The 17,013-nt window shown below is 45.4% G+C and overlaps 1 protein-coding gene across 2 annotated transcripts in view; it reads right to left on the minus strand.

Moving 5' to 3' along the window:
- Positions 1 to 17,007, minus strand: part of MYZAP (myocardial zonula adherens protein) — a 94,047-nt gene extending 77,040 nt beyond the window's left edge. For both annotated transcript variants that reach the window (XM_011940520.1, XM_011940519.1), the window contains exons 1-2: positions 16,909 to 17,007; positions 4,474 to 4,560 (exon numbers count right to left, since the gene is read on the minus strand). In XM_011940520.1, coding sequence (XP_011795910.1) covers positions 4,474 to 4,560; positions 16,909 to 16,983 — 162 coding nt within the window. In that variant the 5' untranslated portion in view covers positions 16,984 to 17,007. The remainder of the gene's footprint in view (positions 1 to 4,473; positions 4,561 to 16,908) is intronic.
- Positions 17,008 to 17,013: the final 6 nt, after the last annotated feature.

The following is a 17,013-nucleotide window of genomic DNA, read 5'->3' on the forward strand; positions in this document are numbered from 1 at the left end:
GTCCTGTAGGTTAAGGGAAGAGTGACCACAGCACATGGAGGTCAGGGAAGTTACCAGAAGGGAAGTGGGCCTTTAGCTGAGCCTTGAAGGACAGGGAAGACTTGGATAAACTGAGACATGCCAGGGAAGGGACTCCAAGCATGGCTAGGGCCTCAGCAAGGGTTAAGAGGAGGGAAGAGATGCTATATGTGTGGAAAATAAAGTCAGGAAGGAGGAGAGGCAGGACAGGCAGCTTCAGGCAGGAGAATAACTCCAGAAGGTCTAAGGGGATAAAAACAAAGACCCAGGGCCACTGAGTTTGGCATTCAAAGGGAAGAGATTCAGCGTTTAGTCATTACCTCTTTAATCCATATGACAAACCAGACACTGTGGTGGGTATTTTGCATATATTAGCTCATTTACTCTTTGAAACCAGACATCGTTGTGTCTACTTTAAGGATGAGGAAGCTGTGCATTTGGGAGCTCATCTGTGGTCAGCAGAAAGCAGTCTCGGGGCAGTTGATGTCTCCTGAAGGACTAAAAGGAACAGGCAGCCAGGGGATCTGCCTTAGGGGTAGGAAACCTCCAAATATACTCCCACAAACCCTTGACTCCATCACAAGGTGCTGACCCTGTTGTAATTGCATCCAACAGCCTCCAAATACACCTTTGTGGAAATGGGCAAAATACGCCATCCACAACACACCTACTTTGGGAGTAATTCCTCTCTCCAATGACTGCAGAACAGCAGATGGAAGAATGGCCCAAATGGCAGGAGCCTCTATGCATGGCCAGCTGTCCCATGACACTGTGTCATCCCTGCAATATTAAACACCTCCCACAACAGTGTGAAAGTCTGAGGAAGGCCCAGGCTGCCCTCGTCATTTGCAGCTCTAACAGGACCCTGGAAATCCTTGAGAAGTCTCACTTCAACAGAAGTCAATCGGGCCATTTACTACTTTCTATTCACATATCTGAGCCAGCTCCAATCTCCTGGCCTTTGCACACAGATGATCCCTCTTCAAAGGAACCAAAGTCATGTGACCAGGTAGGGTCATCCAGAGTTTTGGCATCTTGCAATTCCACGGGTTCCAAGGAGGGGAAGCCATGTTGAAACCACATCCAAGGAAGTGGCCCCTACAGAGTCTCCTCGCCGGTGCATGGCCCTGGCCCTCAGTGACTCATGCCAGGAACCTGGCCAGGACATGGTGATGAAATCACTCAGAGCAACCTCCCAGTTACCCCTAGAAACTTCAAGGGCAGACACCACCCAAGGACTTCATCCCTAGGGAAACAACAGCCCCACCCTCCTCCCCTCTACCCCAGTTCTTGTGCAATGAGTCACCAATGTGTCACACACAGGCACTTAGACTGCACGCCTGGTCCACCTGGTGTAAGAAGTATCCTGGTGCATAGGCTATCCCAGCAGTGCCTGTCCTGTGCTCCTCAGGGCCTTGGAGTTCTCAAGTATCCACAGGAGGGTGTCTGGGGGCTGAGGGGTAAAGGGAGACTGGGAGGACTCGGGCCCCCATTAGCACCACTTTTGCTTGGTTTGCATATGAGGGATCAGTAAAACATTTCAATTTGTTTTCAAAGAGGGTCCTATTGACAAGTTTGAAAAGCACTATTCAAGACAAACAGGCAAACTGGCACACAATTTGTTGACTCCACTCAACACAGCTAAACATACGAGGCTCCTTCTGTGGAATTACTTAATTCTTCTTCAGTGGTTACAGACCCTCCAGGGTCCTCCAGCACCTAATACCCCACTTTTGGCACTCAGAAAACTTTCACAAACATCTCCCAAGGCACGAAGCTTGGGTCTAACTCCAAAAGACTATATTCCCCAGTTCCTCTACCATCTGTACCAACAGGCACAGCCACCAGGCCCTTGTCCTGTCCCTCACTCCAGCTTAGGCCACTTCTTCAAAAAGTGTTCTAAGCAGCTCTGAGCACCTGGACACAGCCCAGGCCCATGTCTTGGACCAAGTCATCAGCTCTAAAAGGGATAGGCAGGGAGAGGAGCAGTGAGGACAGAAGGGGACACTGCCTAGTGACAGATGTCCCCACTCAATCCTGTTCATCAGCAGGTGTGCAGCAGCTGAAGCCTGACCACTTCCACTCTCTGTTTAGGACTTTTACTCCCAAACTTTGTCTTTGGAGAATGTTCGAAGTTACACAGAAGCTGAAAGAGCCACTCAGCTACATAACCATAGTACCATTATCACAAGAAAAGTAACATTTATTTAATAATATGTAATATATAGTGCATATACAAAATTGTATAGCCATCCCAGCATATCTTTTATAGGATTTTTTTTTTTTTTTTTTTTTGCCAAGATCTAATCCAGGTTCACTCATTACATTTAATGTTAGGTCTCTTTAGTCTGTTATCTGCAACAAATTCTCATCTTTTTTAAAAATAACATTGAATTTATTGAGGGATTCAGGCCAATTGTTTTGTAGAATGTCCCAAATTCTGGTTTTCTGTTTCCTTATTATTAGATTCAGTTAAACAAGCTTGGCATGAATATTACGTATGTGATGTTGTGCACCTCTTAGCTGAATCACCTCAGAAGTCATGTAACATCAGCTCGTCCCACTATTGGTGAAGCTAGTTTGAATCACTCAGTTGAAATGCTGGCTGCCTGCCTACTCCACTGTGAAGGTACTGTCCCTTTAGAATCAGTAATCCGTTGGGGTGATACTTTGAGAGTATCCTACAATAATCTTTCACTAACTCATTTTTGCATCTATTGATGAGTATACCTGGAGGTTACAAAACAGATTTTCTGAACTGATTAGCTAGTGTTCTATCAAAAAAAGGAGGCTTCCCTTTTTTATCCTCTCATCTTGCACCTCTACTCTTCTTCTCCAATTATTACTATAAACATAAGGATTTTTTTTAAATATTCATTGTGTTATAACCCATTGACTCTCATTACTCTGTTTGATGCTCCAGTTGTTCCCATTTTTGGCCAGTGAAAGCCCGTTCAAACTGGCTGCTCGTCCTTTACTAGGATACTAGGACCCCATTTGTCTCTGAGTGGCACCTTATTTTCCAGAGGTCCCATATCCCCCTCATTTTTTTCCCTGCTGCAGAACTAGCTGTTTTTCTGGATCTTTTTAGTGGAACTCATCCACTCTTTGTAGGCAGATCAGCAATTTTACTTCTTCTCACTTTCTCTAGTCAGAACTTCATTTCCCTTTCTCCCTACTTCCTTTCCCTGGCATTCATCACTTGCATCAGCGCAGGCAGCTCTCTGTCCTTGGTAGAAAGTGGGGAGGAGACGGCAAGGACAGACAGAGGCCTACGGTAAACTTAGGGACAGTATCAAACACTTCGCCGTCAATGAAAACTTTCTTTTTTATAGTTGACCACATTCATGGTTAACCCCAAAGCAAGGCTTGTATTTCAAGAGGTCACTATATCATGATTCCATTTATGACATTTATATCGTATCATTTTATTTTATTTTATAATCATATAAAATACATGCACAAGAAAAAGTACTGCCTACTTCCTGGCACCCCATCCCCTTCATTTACTTTGTCTCCATCAGCACTTACCACCTCCTAACCTCTATAAAATGTACTTAATTATTTTGTTTACTTTCATTCTTGTCCCACTAGAATGTAAGTTCCATGGATGACAGATTTGGTTGACTGCTTTGTTCACTACTATACTCCTACTTTCTAGAACAGTGCCTGGAATGCAGTAGGTGCCCCATAATTATGAATGAGTAAAATGGGTTGGCCAGGACCACAGGCCTAGAGGTCAGCAGGACCTCCTCTTTATCCTTCAAGCCTCCTACTTCACTGTCACCTCCTAAGCAGTCAGTTATTTCCTTCTCTGTGTTCCCAGATTCCGTCTGACAGGGATGGATCCTAACACCTGAAATATCGCATCATCATTGTCTCACCCAGAAAACTGCAAATTCCTCCAAGGCAAGGACATACTTATCTTCTTGGCCTCAGGACTTAGCACAGGAGCCGGCACAAAAACGTTTGCGGAATGCCTCCTACCCCCAGCCAAGAAAGTGCCCTTTCCCCGCACCATGCTGCCTGCCAGACCTTCCTCTCTTCTGCGGGAGCAGGGCCCCAGGCTGCTGCTCCAAGCTGCTAAGAAAGGCTCCAGCCCCGCCAGCTGCTCACAATAGGCCCTTTGATGCAACTGGATTGGGCTGTTTCAGAAAAACCCACATTCCCTGCCATAGCACCTGTCACTAAGGCCAGTGTCCCTGCAGCTTCAAGGCAACACAAAGCCACAGTGTTCAACAAGAAACAAGAGCAGGGCACATCGCTGGCAGAGCCAGCTGGGGAGAGCTCTCTGTCTTCTGGGAAGACGGAAGATGAGGTGGGAAGGTTGAGAGGGTCTTCTCCTCAACAGAGGCGCAAACACTCAGCCTCTGGGAATGGCCTGGTTAGGAGATGGGAGAGTGGGTTAAGGGTAGAGACTGGAATTTTCGGGGGTTTGCCTCAGAGATACCTTACCTGCTCTTTTCTCTCAATCTTCTTTTCACTTTGCTCAGGAACTGGACTCTCAGGAGGTACGGTCAGCCGTAGTCTGCAAACATTTGCCTAGAAGAGAGGGAAAGGAGAGGCCAGTTAGGAGTCAGCATTTGGGGCAGAAAGAGCCAGATGACCTTGGGCTTCTCACAGCCTGTTTCCCCTACTTTCAATGGAGATCATTGCCCTGATCATATAGGAGCCATACAGGAGATAAGGCCAGCCTTATCTTCACAGTACCAGGCCAGCTTGGTACAGCACAGGTAACCACCACCCTGGGGCTCAAAGAAGGAAACTACCACATCACTTGATCCATTTCAAACATTTCCTTACCAATGGCTCAGGTTCCATAACAATATGTATAGAATGATCTCATTTCACAAGTATAGGCAAAAATATAGCTAGAGGGACAGAAGCCAAAATATGCACAGCGGATATCTCTATTGGGATGGGAGGGTGCTTTCTACTTGCCTATATATTTAATTTTTCTATAATATACATGTACATGTTTAATCACAACTTTTTTCCAAAAAAGTCTGCATACCCATGTTCATAGCAGCATTATTCACAATAGCCAAAAGGTGGGAGCAACCCAAATGTCCACTGACAGATGAACAAAATATGATTTATACATACAATGGAATATTACCCAATATTAAAAAGGAAGGAAATTCTAACACATGCTACAACATGGATAAACCTTGAAGACACTTTGCTAAGTGAAATAAGCCAGTGGCAAAAAACAAATACTGTATGATTCTACTTAGATGAGGTACCAGGAGTAATAAAATCATACAGACAGAAAGTGGAACCGTGGTGGCCAGCGGGTAAAAATACAGGGAAAGTTAGTATTTAACGGGCGTGGAATCCCAGTTTGGGAAGATGAAAAAAATCCTAGAGATAGATGGTGGTGCCATTTGCACAACAGTGTGGATGCACTTAATGCTACTGAACTATACACTTAAAAAGGGTCAAAATGGTAAATCTCACAAGTACGTTGCTACAATTAAAAATTTTAAAAAAGCTGTCCCTGTTTGCTTAATACAGACTAAAAGTAAGACAGTTAGCTGGAAAGGCACAGGAGAAGAAAATGTAATGCTTATGAGTTGGTAAGATATCTGAGCCCTTAATTAGCTATACCAGCATATTTGTCACTAGTCACTGAGATCCTCATGTCAGTTTATTAAAGATTGCCAACAAAGTTCACTGAAATATTGCATAAAGGTTCCTAAATGATTTTTTAAAGTCTAACTTGTACCATTTCTGTTAAAAATAAAAAAGCATTACACCATTCAGGGAGAGAAGCTACAACTTGTGTGATTTATCATATTCTGTTGACAAAGGGTGACTAGGAGCAAAGTCATATTCCTACTCAACAGCGTGAAAAATGGACTACTATAATCTGTAGTACAAGGGGACAATAACAGTAATAATCGTAATAGCTAACCATGTATAGGAACCTTCTAAGTGCTTTACAGGTATTTATTCATTTAACCCTCACCACAAACCCATGGTAATAGATTCTCTTACCTGCCCCATTTTGCAGATGAGTAAGCTAAGCCTCTGAAGGGTTACATGGCTGGGAAATGGCAGAACTGAGATTTGAACCCAGGCAGTCTCTGGGGCTTACATTCTTAGCTCTTATACTCATGGCCCCCATCACATGCCTGAAATGCCATATGGGCTCGATTCATGGGAGCGCTGTTTGCGCCCTAGTATGGATTTAATTGCATCCCCCTAAAATTCATCCACTGAAGTCCTAACCACTTTTCTGGCATCTCAGAATGTGACCTTATTCGGAGACAGGGTCTTTACAGAGGTAATCAAGTAAAAATGAGATCATAAGGGTGGCCCTAAATCAAAATGACTGGTGTCCTTATAAGAGTACAAAATTTGGGGACAGATACACATACAGGGTGAACGTCATATAAACATTAAGACGACCTGTCAACAGCCAAGGAGAAGGGCCTGGAACAGATAGTTCCTTCATAGATCTCAGAAGAAACCAACCTTGCCAACATCTTAATTTTGGGCCACTAACCTCCAGAACTGTGAGACAAGAAATTTCTGTTGTTTAAGCCACTGGCGTTGTGGTAGTTTTCACAGCAGCCCTAGCAAACAAACCCTTTCCACCCCCGCCCCAGTCTGGTTGGCAGGGTCACAGATCTGCACTGGTCCGCAGGGTGGCCTCTGAGCAAAACTAACCTGCAGCCTAGAAGCCCAGAGCTACAGGGAACGTCAAACACCTCTTGAGTTCAACCTGCCCACCTATGAAGAAATCCAGCACCCAAAAATGTACCTGACAGGTGGCACCAGCCTGTTCATTTTCCATGAACAAGTTAGGGATCCCAGGTTTGGGACCCATGTTAGCACTTCCACATATACCACTGCCACCCTCCGAGGCATTGCACTTTGCTACCAGGCACCTCTAACTTCCTGATCTGAGTTTACACCAGAATTTCTACCTAATGGACCCAGGGTTGTCCTTGGACTACAAAATAATTCCCCTTTCTCTAGACAGTCTTCCTGTCCCTTGAACCTCCTTTCTTCTGGACGAAACAACCCCAGTTCTTTAAATCACATGACTTGGTTTCAAGATCCCTCTGCATCCTCATCCTCCTCTTGGCAAGCATCATCCCCCAGGGTACCCCGGAATCAGATGTGGCCTGACCCCCACGGTTATCATTGCCTCTTGTGCAGCCAACTTTGTAAGCAACCTTCAAAGCTCACCGTCAGTCATGTTGGCCAAAAAGAAATCAAGCCATACTACCAGGCAGCTCTCTTTCCTGATAGGCAACAACACTGATGGGAACTTTGAATCTCTCCAGAGAAAGGCAACCCTTTGGCTCCAGGCCCCTCAAACTGGTTTCAACCATTTGCACAAGCATCAAAGTGTAACTCAGACCATATAGACAGTCCAAACCTGTGGTGCTCAACAATATCCTATTAGGCTGGGTCTAGTTCATGCATAATTCTGCAAGGAAAAGGAAGTTCTTTTCTCCTGCACCACATCCCTTACACACACACACACAAATGTGTACACATGTACATATATCCTATGCACGCACACACACACACATACACAGGCACCAACATCTACTATCTGTGTGTCTATGGGAAAGTTACTTAATCTCTCTGAATCTCAAGAGTAAAATGGGATAAAAGGAGAGTGTCAAATAGTAAGCCTCTATGAATATTAGATATTTTTATTTTGAGTTGATTATTTATTTATTTTGAGACTGGATCTTGCTCTGTTGCCCAGGCTGGAGTGCAGTGGTGCAATCATAGCACTGCAGCCTCAGTTTCCTGAGCTCAAGTGATTCTCCAACCTCAGCCTCGCAAATGGCTGGGACCACAGGCATGCATCACCATGCCTGGCTAATTTTTTATTTTGGTAGACAAAGAGTCTTACTATGTTGCCCACGTGGGTCTCAGACTCCTGGGCTCAAGCAATCCTCCTGTCTCGGCCTCCAAATGTGTTGGGATTACAGGCATGAGCCACTGCACACAGCCAGATATTTTTACTATTATCTAGATGTTATCATCATACTATATGCTTCAAAATGAAACAGACCTGCTTAGCCTCACAGCCCTGTTTCCATGAAAATAACAATTTGGTCAATGAATCAGAGACATTAACACTGTAAGTGATGACTTTTAGTTGGTTGATTATTTTAGAGGGGTAGTCCTTAACGGTCATAATTTTGAGAAAGGGGACCCCATGGGTCCATCCAATCACTCCAAAGTGAGATGGTCCCTCCCCTGGCTTGAGCCCATTCTTCATCTGCCCATCTATATTCCTCAACACGCTTCCTATGATGGGCTAGGCGACCCTTATATGAGGCTCTCACACTGAGCAATACCCTGAGGTATACAAAGCCACAAGGTAAACAGAATGCATAAAATAAAATGAACTTGTAAAATAAAACATACGACTTCAAAGACACTTGGCAGTTGCAGCAGGTGCTTGAGGCTACTGCAGCACCCTGTTTAAAGTTTACTCTTGTCAACAGAGGTGCTTTATCAAAACATTAAGGAGCACAGCTGGTTTTTCTTTAATAAATACTGACCCACTGATGGACTGGATGTTCAGGAGCAATTTAAACCCAGCTTAGAACGGGATTACACATATTCCTTACAAGACAGCCAAATGTATGGTCATGGGGAAAAAAGAAAGTTGCAGAACAAAACATTAAGAATAATCCTATTTTTATTTTTTAAATATTCCCTGATAACTTGTGTAGATGTAGGGGGAAAATATTCTTAAGGAAACAGATTTCTGTGTTGGTGGCAACAATGTTAAGTATATGTAAATTTTTTATTAAAATATTAATAGTAGTAATAGTAATAATAAAGATTGGGAGAAAATACGTCAGAAAGAGACAGATCCAGAAAGAGACTAATGCTTCCACAGGACTGCTTCAGGAGCAGCAAGGGCCACATTCTAAAGGTCTAAAAGGTACGCTGAATCCCTAACAGAAGCACTAAGGACAGTAACCCCTGAACCACCAATAAAGTTGACTGAGTACAGTCTACCTCCCTCCATTCATTCACTTTCAGCAATCTCCCCATGGGAAAATCTCCCCCTGAGTAACATCAAGGCAACATTCCTTACCTCCGAGCATTTTACGAGGCTGATCTCCATGGTCTCCTGAAACTCAGATACACAATCTCCAGAGCTGCCGCAGGCTTGGCAGTGCCTGAAGGGCAGGTAGGGCACTTTATTCCCAGGGGTTCCCAAAGCAGCTGGTTCAGGGCTTGTGTTATAAACAATGCGAAGAACTGCATCCTACCTTGAACACCACTGCTACCTGACCAGCTGTCCCTGGGGGCAAGGGTCTCTTCCAGGGGATCAAAGCAGGAAGCTGGACTCAGCGTACTTTATTACTCAGTTACTGAGCACCCACCACTTGCAAAATACTTTTTAGGGACTATGAGGGTACTACAATGGCAAAAAAAAAAAAAAATAGCTGTGCCCCTAAGGAGTACATAATCTAGAAATATACCCCAACCAGGCAATGAAGAACACTTGGAATAACCAATACAAGGTGTAGAGAGACAGGATAGCTTTGTGGTTAAAGCACAGTGAAAATGCACTTCCTGCCTTCCAATATTGGTTCTGACACCTACTAGCTTTGAGACCTTTGGAAAGCCACTTAGTCTTCAGTACTTCCATTACCCTAGTTGTAAAACAGAGCTAACAATGCTGCACCCCGTTAGGAAAGTTGTGAGGATTAAATTAGCTAATGTGTGTAAAGAGCTTACGACAATTTCTGGCACACATTAAGCACTCTGTAAGCATTGTTTATTATCATGGGAATATAGGAAGAAGAACTCTAATCTTAATGGGAGGTGGGAGTACAAGGGAAAGTCCCTCGGGATACCATTTGAGCTGGGTATAGAAGGACAGGAAGAAGTTTTCAGGTCAGTGAGGTTTGGAGAACCCACTATCATAACAACAACAGCTATCAGGTAAGGCGTTCCAGTCTGTGCCAAATGCACAGAAGCTGGCAAGTTCCAAGAATAAGAACCTAAGCCTGGGTAGGACAGGAAAATGAACAAATAGGTAGGGGCTGAGCTATCAATCTACAAATGCATGATAGAGAAGCACTGGCTCTAGTCAGAAGACAATAAGGAGCCATTCAAATCTTTGGAGGAAGAGATTAACATTCAAATCTGAGCTCATTCAATAATCCAGCTGGTCATTTTCAGTGCCTCCTGTGTTCCATGCACTACAAAATGGATGGAAGGGAAAACACAGGGGGGGTGATCAAGCAAGCTTTGTACCATCACCACTTTTATAGCCCCTACCATGCTTAGCATAGTATCAACACATGATGGGCACTCACTCAGCGTTGGGTTTTGTAGTTTTTTTAGGTTGAACTAAAACAAAGTAAGAATATACCTGAAACTCCCTGGAGTGCCTTGCACTTTCTTGAAACCAACCCCCCTGGGAGGGATAGCAAGGGAGGGACAGGTAGCATTCAGGTTTCCTCCACAAGAAAAAGCACAACAAAACCCTTTTTGGCAATCCAGGGCCCCTGGGGGTGCTCCATCAGTGCCCCAGAGACATGGGTCCCCTTGGGCCTTGTTTCTGACCCTTTTGTGGAGACGGATGGCCTGGGTCTCACTTAGGGGGTACTCTGCAGATCCAGTATCATCATGCTCTCAACTTCGGGCAGCTGAGCTCACCCAGGGGAAAAATATCCTCTCAAATAAAAAGGGGGTGGAGAAGATGACTCAGGGAGGTGGCAGGGGTTTGCTAAACAGTTTACAGAGATGGATTTCCCTGAGGAAATTAGCCGAGTGTATTTACATTTCTCTCAGGCCTGTTCCACTTTGTGACTGTGGGTCCCTGCCCAGCTCCCCTTAATGACAAAAGGTGGGGCCCTTGTAAGTGTGGCTGTGGGGAACAGACCCCAGACTCTGCTCAGCACAAGTAGCAAATCCCAGGAGACTGCAGCAGGCTGCATGCGGAACGGAGCATGCTCCGTCTAGATTAGACCTCTTGGCTCTGCTGTGGCCCTGAACTTGCAGCCCAGTTATCTACATCAGGGTGGGGCAAACTTTTTCTGTAGAGAGCCAGACAGTAAATATTTAGGTTTTGCAGGCCCCTGTAAAAACCATTCTTAGCTCAGAGGCATACAAAACATTCCTGCTCTCTGTGGCTGTGTTCTGTATCAGGCACACAGTGTGCCTCAAACGCCAAGATCCAGAGAGAAAACACAGGTGGATGAAGGCACACAAAGATACCAGTGTGACTTGGGAGTGTGAGGACTCCCCTGCCCTGCCCCACCACCACTCTGCCCTTCATCCCACAAGGCCCAAGGTTCCTTTCTGCAACACTGTCCCAGGAGTGTCTGCATTTCCAAGAAAGCTATAGAAGAAAGTAATGCTTAAAGAAATAGTCTTAGCTTGCTGCATATTAGAATCACCTGGGAAGCTTCCTAGCTTTTTCTGTACTTCCAGAGGTTCCCAGTTAATTGGTTTGTGATGAGGCCTCGACACGGTTATTGTAAGCCTGCCAGTGATTCTGTGTATAACCGGTTGAGAACCACTGACTGAATCAAAGGGATGAAGCTCCAACTGTGCAGCAGGATGAGGCAACTCGAATATTTGGAGGATTTCCCAGAACTGTCAAACTCCTCACCTGGGCCAGTATTCCCATGTATTTGTCACCTGTTTCCTGCCCAGGTGGGTCAGAGGTGATGGGATGGCTTTAACCCAAAGCTTCTCTTCCTGTTTTTCCATTTGCCCATTCAATGTTAACCGTGGCTCCTGCAGGACCTGGTGAGATTTCTGTTTTTAAGTGCCTATTCCACCAGGTCTGGGGACAGGTGGTTCCTAAGCCCTGTCTTCCAGTTGGTAATCACAGGTGACACGAGTAATGGTGGCATGCACAGGCCTCTAGAGGAACATCAGAAGGAGGGTTCAGGGTTCAGGGCAGGCTTCCTGGAGGAGACAACCCTTATCAGAGGAGAAACATGAAGAAAAGCAAAGAGGCAAGGAACAGCATCGAAAGCTCGGGGGAATGGCAAATGATTCGGAATATCTGAGAAGAGTATATATAGGGAGGGGAAACAGGACAGGCACGGGCCAAACCAGAGGGCCTAGATGCTACCCTAAGGAGTGTGAACTTTTTCCTTGCAGTACCAAGGAGGCTCTTGAAGCTGAGGAGTCAGGAGACTAGATTTAGTATTTTAGAAAGATCACCCTGGCCTTTAAGAGTGAAAAAGAACAAGGAGTGTGGTTGACACTTAGGAACTATCACTCACCAAAGAGGGAAAGAGGTAAACACCACTGTATTGCTCTTTCGTGTGCTGGAGAAGTACTGGAACTCCATAAGACCATAAGGCATGATGAGTGCTGAGAAGTATCTTGCGTTGAAATATTTAACATGGTCTCTAGTTAGTCAGCCCTGCGCCCACAGCTCCTTGAACTCAATTAGACAAGAACATTTGAGGCTAATTGACTTGAAAGCTTCCCCAGTGACCAGGGCTTGGTGACACCAGCCTCCAGGTCTCTTGTTCACATACGGACGCACGGCATAGGTAAGCTACAACAGGGACCTCATACACAGCACTCCATCAGTGCCCCAGAGACAAATGGGTCAAAATCACATTCCACATCCTTTGTGGAAAAGCCATGGGATCTCCATAAATGTCTAGGAGAAATCAAGTTTCCTTATGAGTCTCCAGAATTCACGTCTGTTCATCCTATATCAAACAAGGCAAGGTGAAAGAAAAAAAGCATAGAGCTGGGCACTTTTTTTCTGAGCCTACAATTGTCATTTTTGACCAGCAGAGGTTTAAGCCCTGCCCTTAGCCCAGAGGACGCCATGGTTCCAAACCCTCACAACTTAGCCCATCAGGGGCTGGCTCAGGAGGGCCCTGTGTGCAGCCAGCCTGTTTTCTGGGTGCAGCAGGATCCACCTCCCCTTCCCCAATGAATGCTGCAGCCAGCTTCCTTCCACCAGAGGCCAAGGGTCCCACAACATCTGGGTCCCTTCCTCAGAACCTGTGGGATGATAGAGAGCTTATGTGCACAGACGTTCCTGTCTTCTGAGAAAGGGGAGTGCAGTAAACACCTGTCTGATCATTCAGAAGCCAGCTAAGGAGAATTCTTTACTTTCAGCCAGTCAGGCAGCAATGGGACATAAGAGAGGGGCACATTAGCCAAGGAACAATGACTAGCAGGCCCATTCCAGTGTTTAACAGAGGAAGCCTTTGCCAAATAGAAAGAGATATCAGCAAGGGCAGGCTAGGAGATAGTCCTATCCTGTGACCTTGTTGGGTTTTGTTTTGTTTTTTTCTGTGCCAGTGAGGAGTCATGATACCAGCAACACCAGTCAACAGTCTCTTATTATCAAGAGAGCAAGGTGCTGGAGAAGATCCTTGACAGGTCTATCATTCCACAGCCCAGGAGTGGAACAGCTTAGCCAAAAATACTCGGCACTAAGTATCGTGCCGAAAGGTCGGTTGTGTGGCTGGGTTGTGTGCTTTGAGGGGGAGCCACAAAGCAACACATGCCTTCCCCACAAAGCACACAACCTGGCCACACAACGAACCTTCCATTTCAAAGGCCCATTTAGCAAGACTAACTGGCATTTACAAAATTCCTTTCAAAAGCATGAAGCAAAGTCAATATTTTTAAAATTGTTTCCCCCCATTCCCCAAGGTCATCTTCTGGCTGTGGTTATTCTCCAGTCAATTTGTCTTCCTGCTGTTGCCATAGATAAAACTATTTTTAGTGCACAACTTGTTTGAAGGGAGTTTTTTTAATTTCACAGCTTCTGCTGGTTGGCATCCATAAATGCCTTTCAGAGCTTTGTTTATCAGCTGACAGAAATTACTCTCTCCACCTGTTTGTTTTTTTTTCCTTGAGAGATGATTTCAGATAAGAAGGAAATACAAATTGCAGGTGGCAGCCATTGAACAAAGGCTAGCTGGTGACAGTCCAGTCAGCCACATAACCCTTGGCAGCTGGCTCGCAGGAGTCCCTGCTCAGTGTCAGCTGTCACCACCACTTCTGGTTGGTTTGAATATCTGGACGCACATAGGCTGGTTTCCCCTGCAGTCCCAAACTTGCTGAGCTCTTTGGATGAACCAGAAATACAATTTTAACGGCTAACATGTTCAAGACCATCACTTGTCCACCATCAGAGAGGAATAACAGAACAATACAGTATTTACTGAACAACTTTCAACTTCAGGTACACTTCCAATGATTATTTGGTCTTAAATTTTATTTTCAGGACATCCTGTTCCTGCTTTTCTAAACAATAGGCATTTTGTCCCAAAGCAGGTCCAATTTTCCATCATCATAAAGTAGTCATGTGTCATTTAACCATGGAGATGCATTCTGAGAAATGCATCATGTGTGATTTTTGTCGTTGTGTAAACATCATAGAGTGCACTTATACAAACCTAGATGGTATAGCCTACCACACACCTAGGAGATACGATATAGCCTGCCATTCCAACACCATCATATATGCTGTTGTTGACCGAAATGTGGTTATGCAGTACATTACTATATATGCCAAGTATTCCAGTGAGATGGTTATTTCCACCTTTCAGGATCTCAATAACGTCAATTCCCCTACAAATTCTACTCATCCTGCAAGATTAAACTCAAACATCACCTGTAGGTGGGATGGGGTGGCTCATGCCTGTAATCCCAGCACTTTGGGAGGCTGAGGCAGCTGGATCACTTCAGGTCAGGAGTTCAAGACCAGGCTGGCCAACATGACGAAACCCCGTCTCCACTAAAAACACAAAAATTAGCCGAGCATGGTGGTGTGCACCTGTAGTCCCAGCTACTCAGGAAGCTGAGGCAAGAGGACTGCTTGAACCTGGGAGGTAGAGGCTGCAGTGAGCTGAGATCACACCACTGCACTCCAGCCTGGGTGACAGAGTGAGACTCCATTTCAAAAAAACATACCTGTAGTGAGAGCCTTCCCCTGATGCCTCAGGAAGAACCTTTATTTTAGCTTCTACAGAACTTTGTAAACTCTTCACCTCACTATAACCATCACCACTTTGTTTGACGTTAGTTTGGGACAATGTCTGCCTCTACAGGTAGAGTGGACCCCAATGCCAGCCCTTTACCACACAGAAAAAGGTTTATGAATGTTCAATAAATCAATTAATCAACATCTCACAGCTTCCCACCACACACACAATCCCCAGCACACACACAGATAGTACCTGTAACATCTGCAAATCATGAGCAGAGCTAGAAACCATAAAGTTGGGGGGAACCCTGCACCCTTTAGATAGCTTCTTTCCAGAAACAAGTACCAGTGCACTCAGGACAGCCCTGCATGGCCTGAACCTGAGCCCTGAGTTCTCCAGTCCAAAATATGTCTGCCATCTTATTCAAAAGGCAAAGTCTTTTCAAGAGTGTCACAGTGTGCCCGACACCAAAGCACCTACAATTAAAGAAATACTCCAAAGGAAATGTTTGACCAAAAATCTTCAGAAATGTTATCTGGGATACTAGTCACTTTTGCATCAATCCACCATATTAGGTTAGGTACCCCAACTAATCCCCAGCTCTGGAAGGGAAGTTACAGAGAATTTCACGCAATTCATGCAGTCTGGTTACACATATGATCCTCTCAGGGCTCAGGGTTAGCTTTTCAGTGACTTCATTCTTTCTTAGTTGCAATTGTGTTCAAATTGAGAAAGATTTCCATAGAAAAATACAAACACCCAACTTAGAGTAAGGCCAGGACTGCAGCTGGAAACCCCCTTGGACCCAATGTGGATCTTATTCTATGATGCTAATGATAGGACAACTGGAGTTCTGTCAATCTTGGGCGTGAGCCAACTGATGGATTCTGAGGCGTGCGTGTGTGTACACAACCTAAGTGTCTGGTGAGTGCACACACACACACCTCAGAATCCATCAGTTGGCCTATGCCCAAGAGTAACACATCTTTCTTCTAGCGCTAAAGAAAGACAGCTTATAAGGTGACCACCATCACTCGCTTAAGACATGTAAAAGCAAATAAGCAGGTCCAAGACCTGCACACAGACAGGAGGACCATTGGGGGTTTTGCTTTGGACTTAACCACCTGTTTAAATCTTGAGGAAACACGATTACAGAAGTCTCAGAGTAAAGAGGTACCAAATGATAAGTACTGAAGATCATGATAAATGGAAGAACTAAAAAGCCACAAGCCAAGCCCCTAGCAGTTGCTCGAAGGCATTGACCCTGTTAGAAAGATGGAGCATTTCTTTTATAGAGCACCTGGAGAGATGGGAAAAGATGGCACAAAGATAAAAAAGAAACAGCACTTCCAAAGGGAAACCTTCCCTGGAGATGCTGTCCCCAGCTTTCAGTGCTGCCATTGTTGTCACTGTGCTAATATTTAAGTCAGAAAGAAGTGATTTACATAAACCCGAGTCCCACACAGTTGGGCTCCTGGGCGGCCGGCTGCTGTTCTGATTTGCACAGTGGTGCCCGGCTTGGCTAACCCCACTCTAGAATTACCCTATCACTAGTGGACACAAGTGACGCCGTCTTTCTTTTAATTAATGGAAAAAGGAAAGTTTGAGTTTTAAATACATTCTTTATTTGGGGTCTCAAGGTAGGGACACTGCACAAATGTCTTCCTTGATTTTAAAACTGGTGACACCAATAAACTCGGCTTGACAGAGAGGCAGGAAGGAGAGGAAATCTCTGGGAATTCCATAAAGTCCCCTAAGCCGTCTCCTGCCAGCTGGTGGGCCCCCTGAAACCTCAAGAGGGAGAGTCACTGCCTGAGCCGGCACAGGACCGGGGAGTTGAGCCCAGGATGGGGCGTCGGGGCCAGGTGCTGGCTCCCGAGTTTTCCGATCCCTAGTGCCCTCCAGAGAGGGCGGCCAGGATGGGGGAACTGGACGGCGGCGGCTCCCGCCCCCAGCTACTCACCCTCCTGCTGGGCGCCCCGGGCGTCCTGGCGGCGCCGCCCGAGAGCAGGGTGACCGTGGACGTGGAGCGCAGCATCCCGCAGCGGAGGTCGGTAGCGGGCTGGAC

The sequence above is a fragment of the Colobus angolensis genome, unplaced genomic scaffold (genome assembly GCF_000951035.1).
Source record: "Colobus angolensis palliatus isolate OR3802 unplaced genomic scaffold, Cang.pa_1.0 Scaffold19, whole genome shotgun sequence".
Taxonomy (NCBI): domain Eukaryota; kingdom Metazoa; phylum Chordata; class Mammalia; order Primates; family Cercopithecidae; genus Colobus; species Colobus angolensis.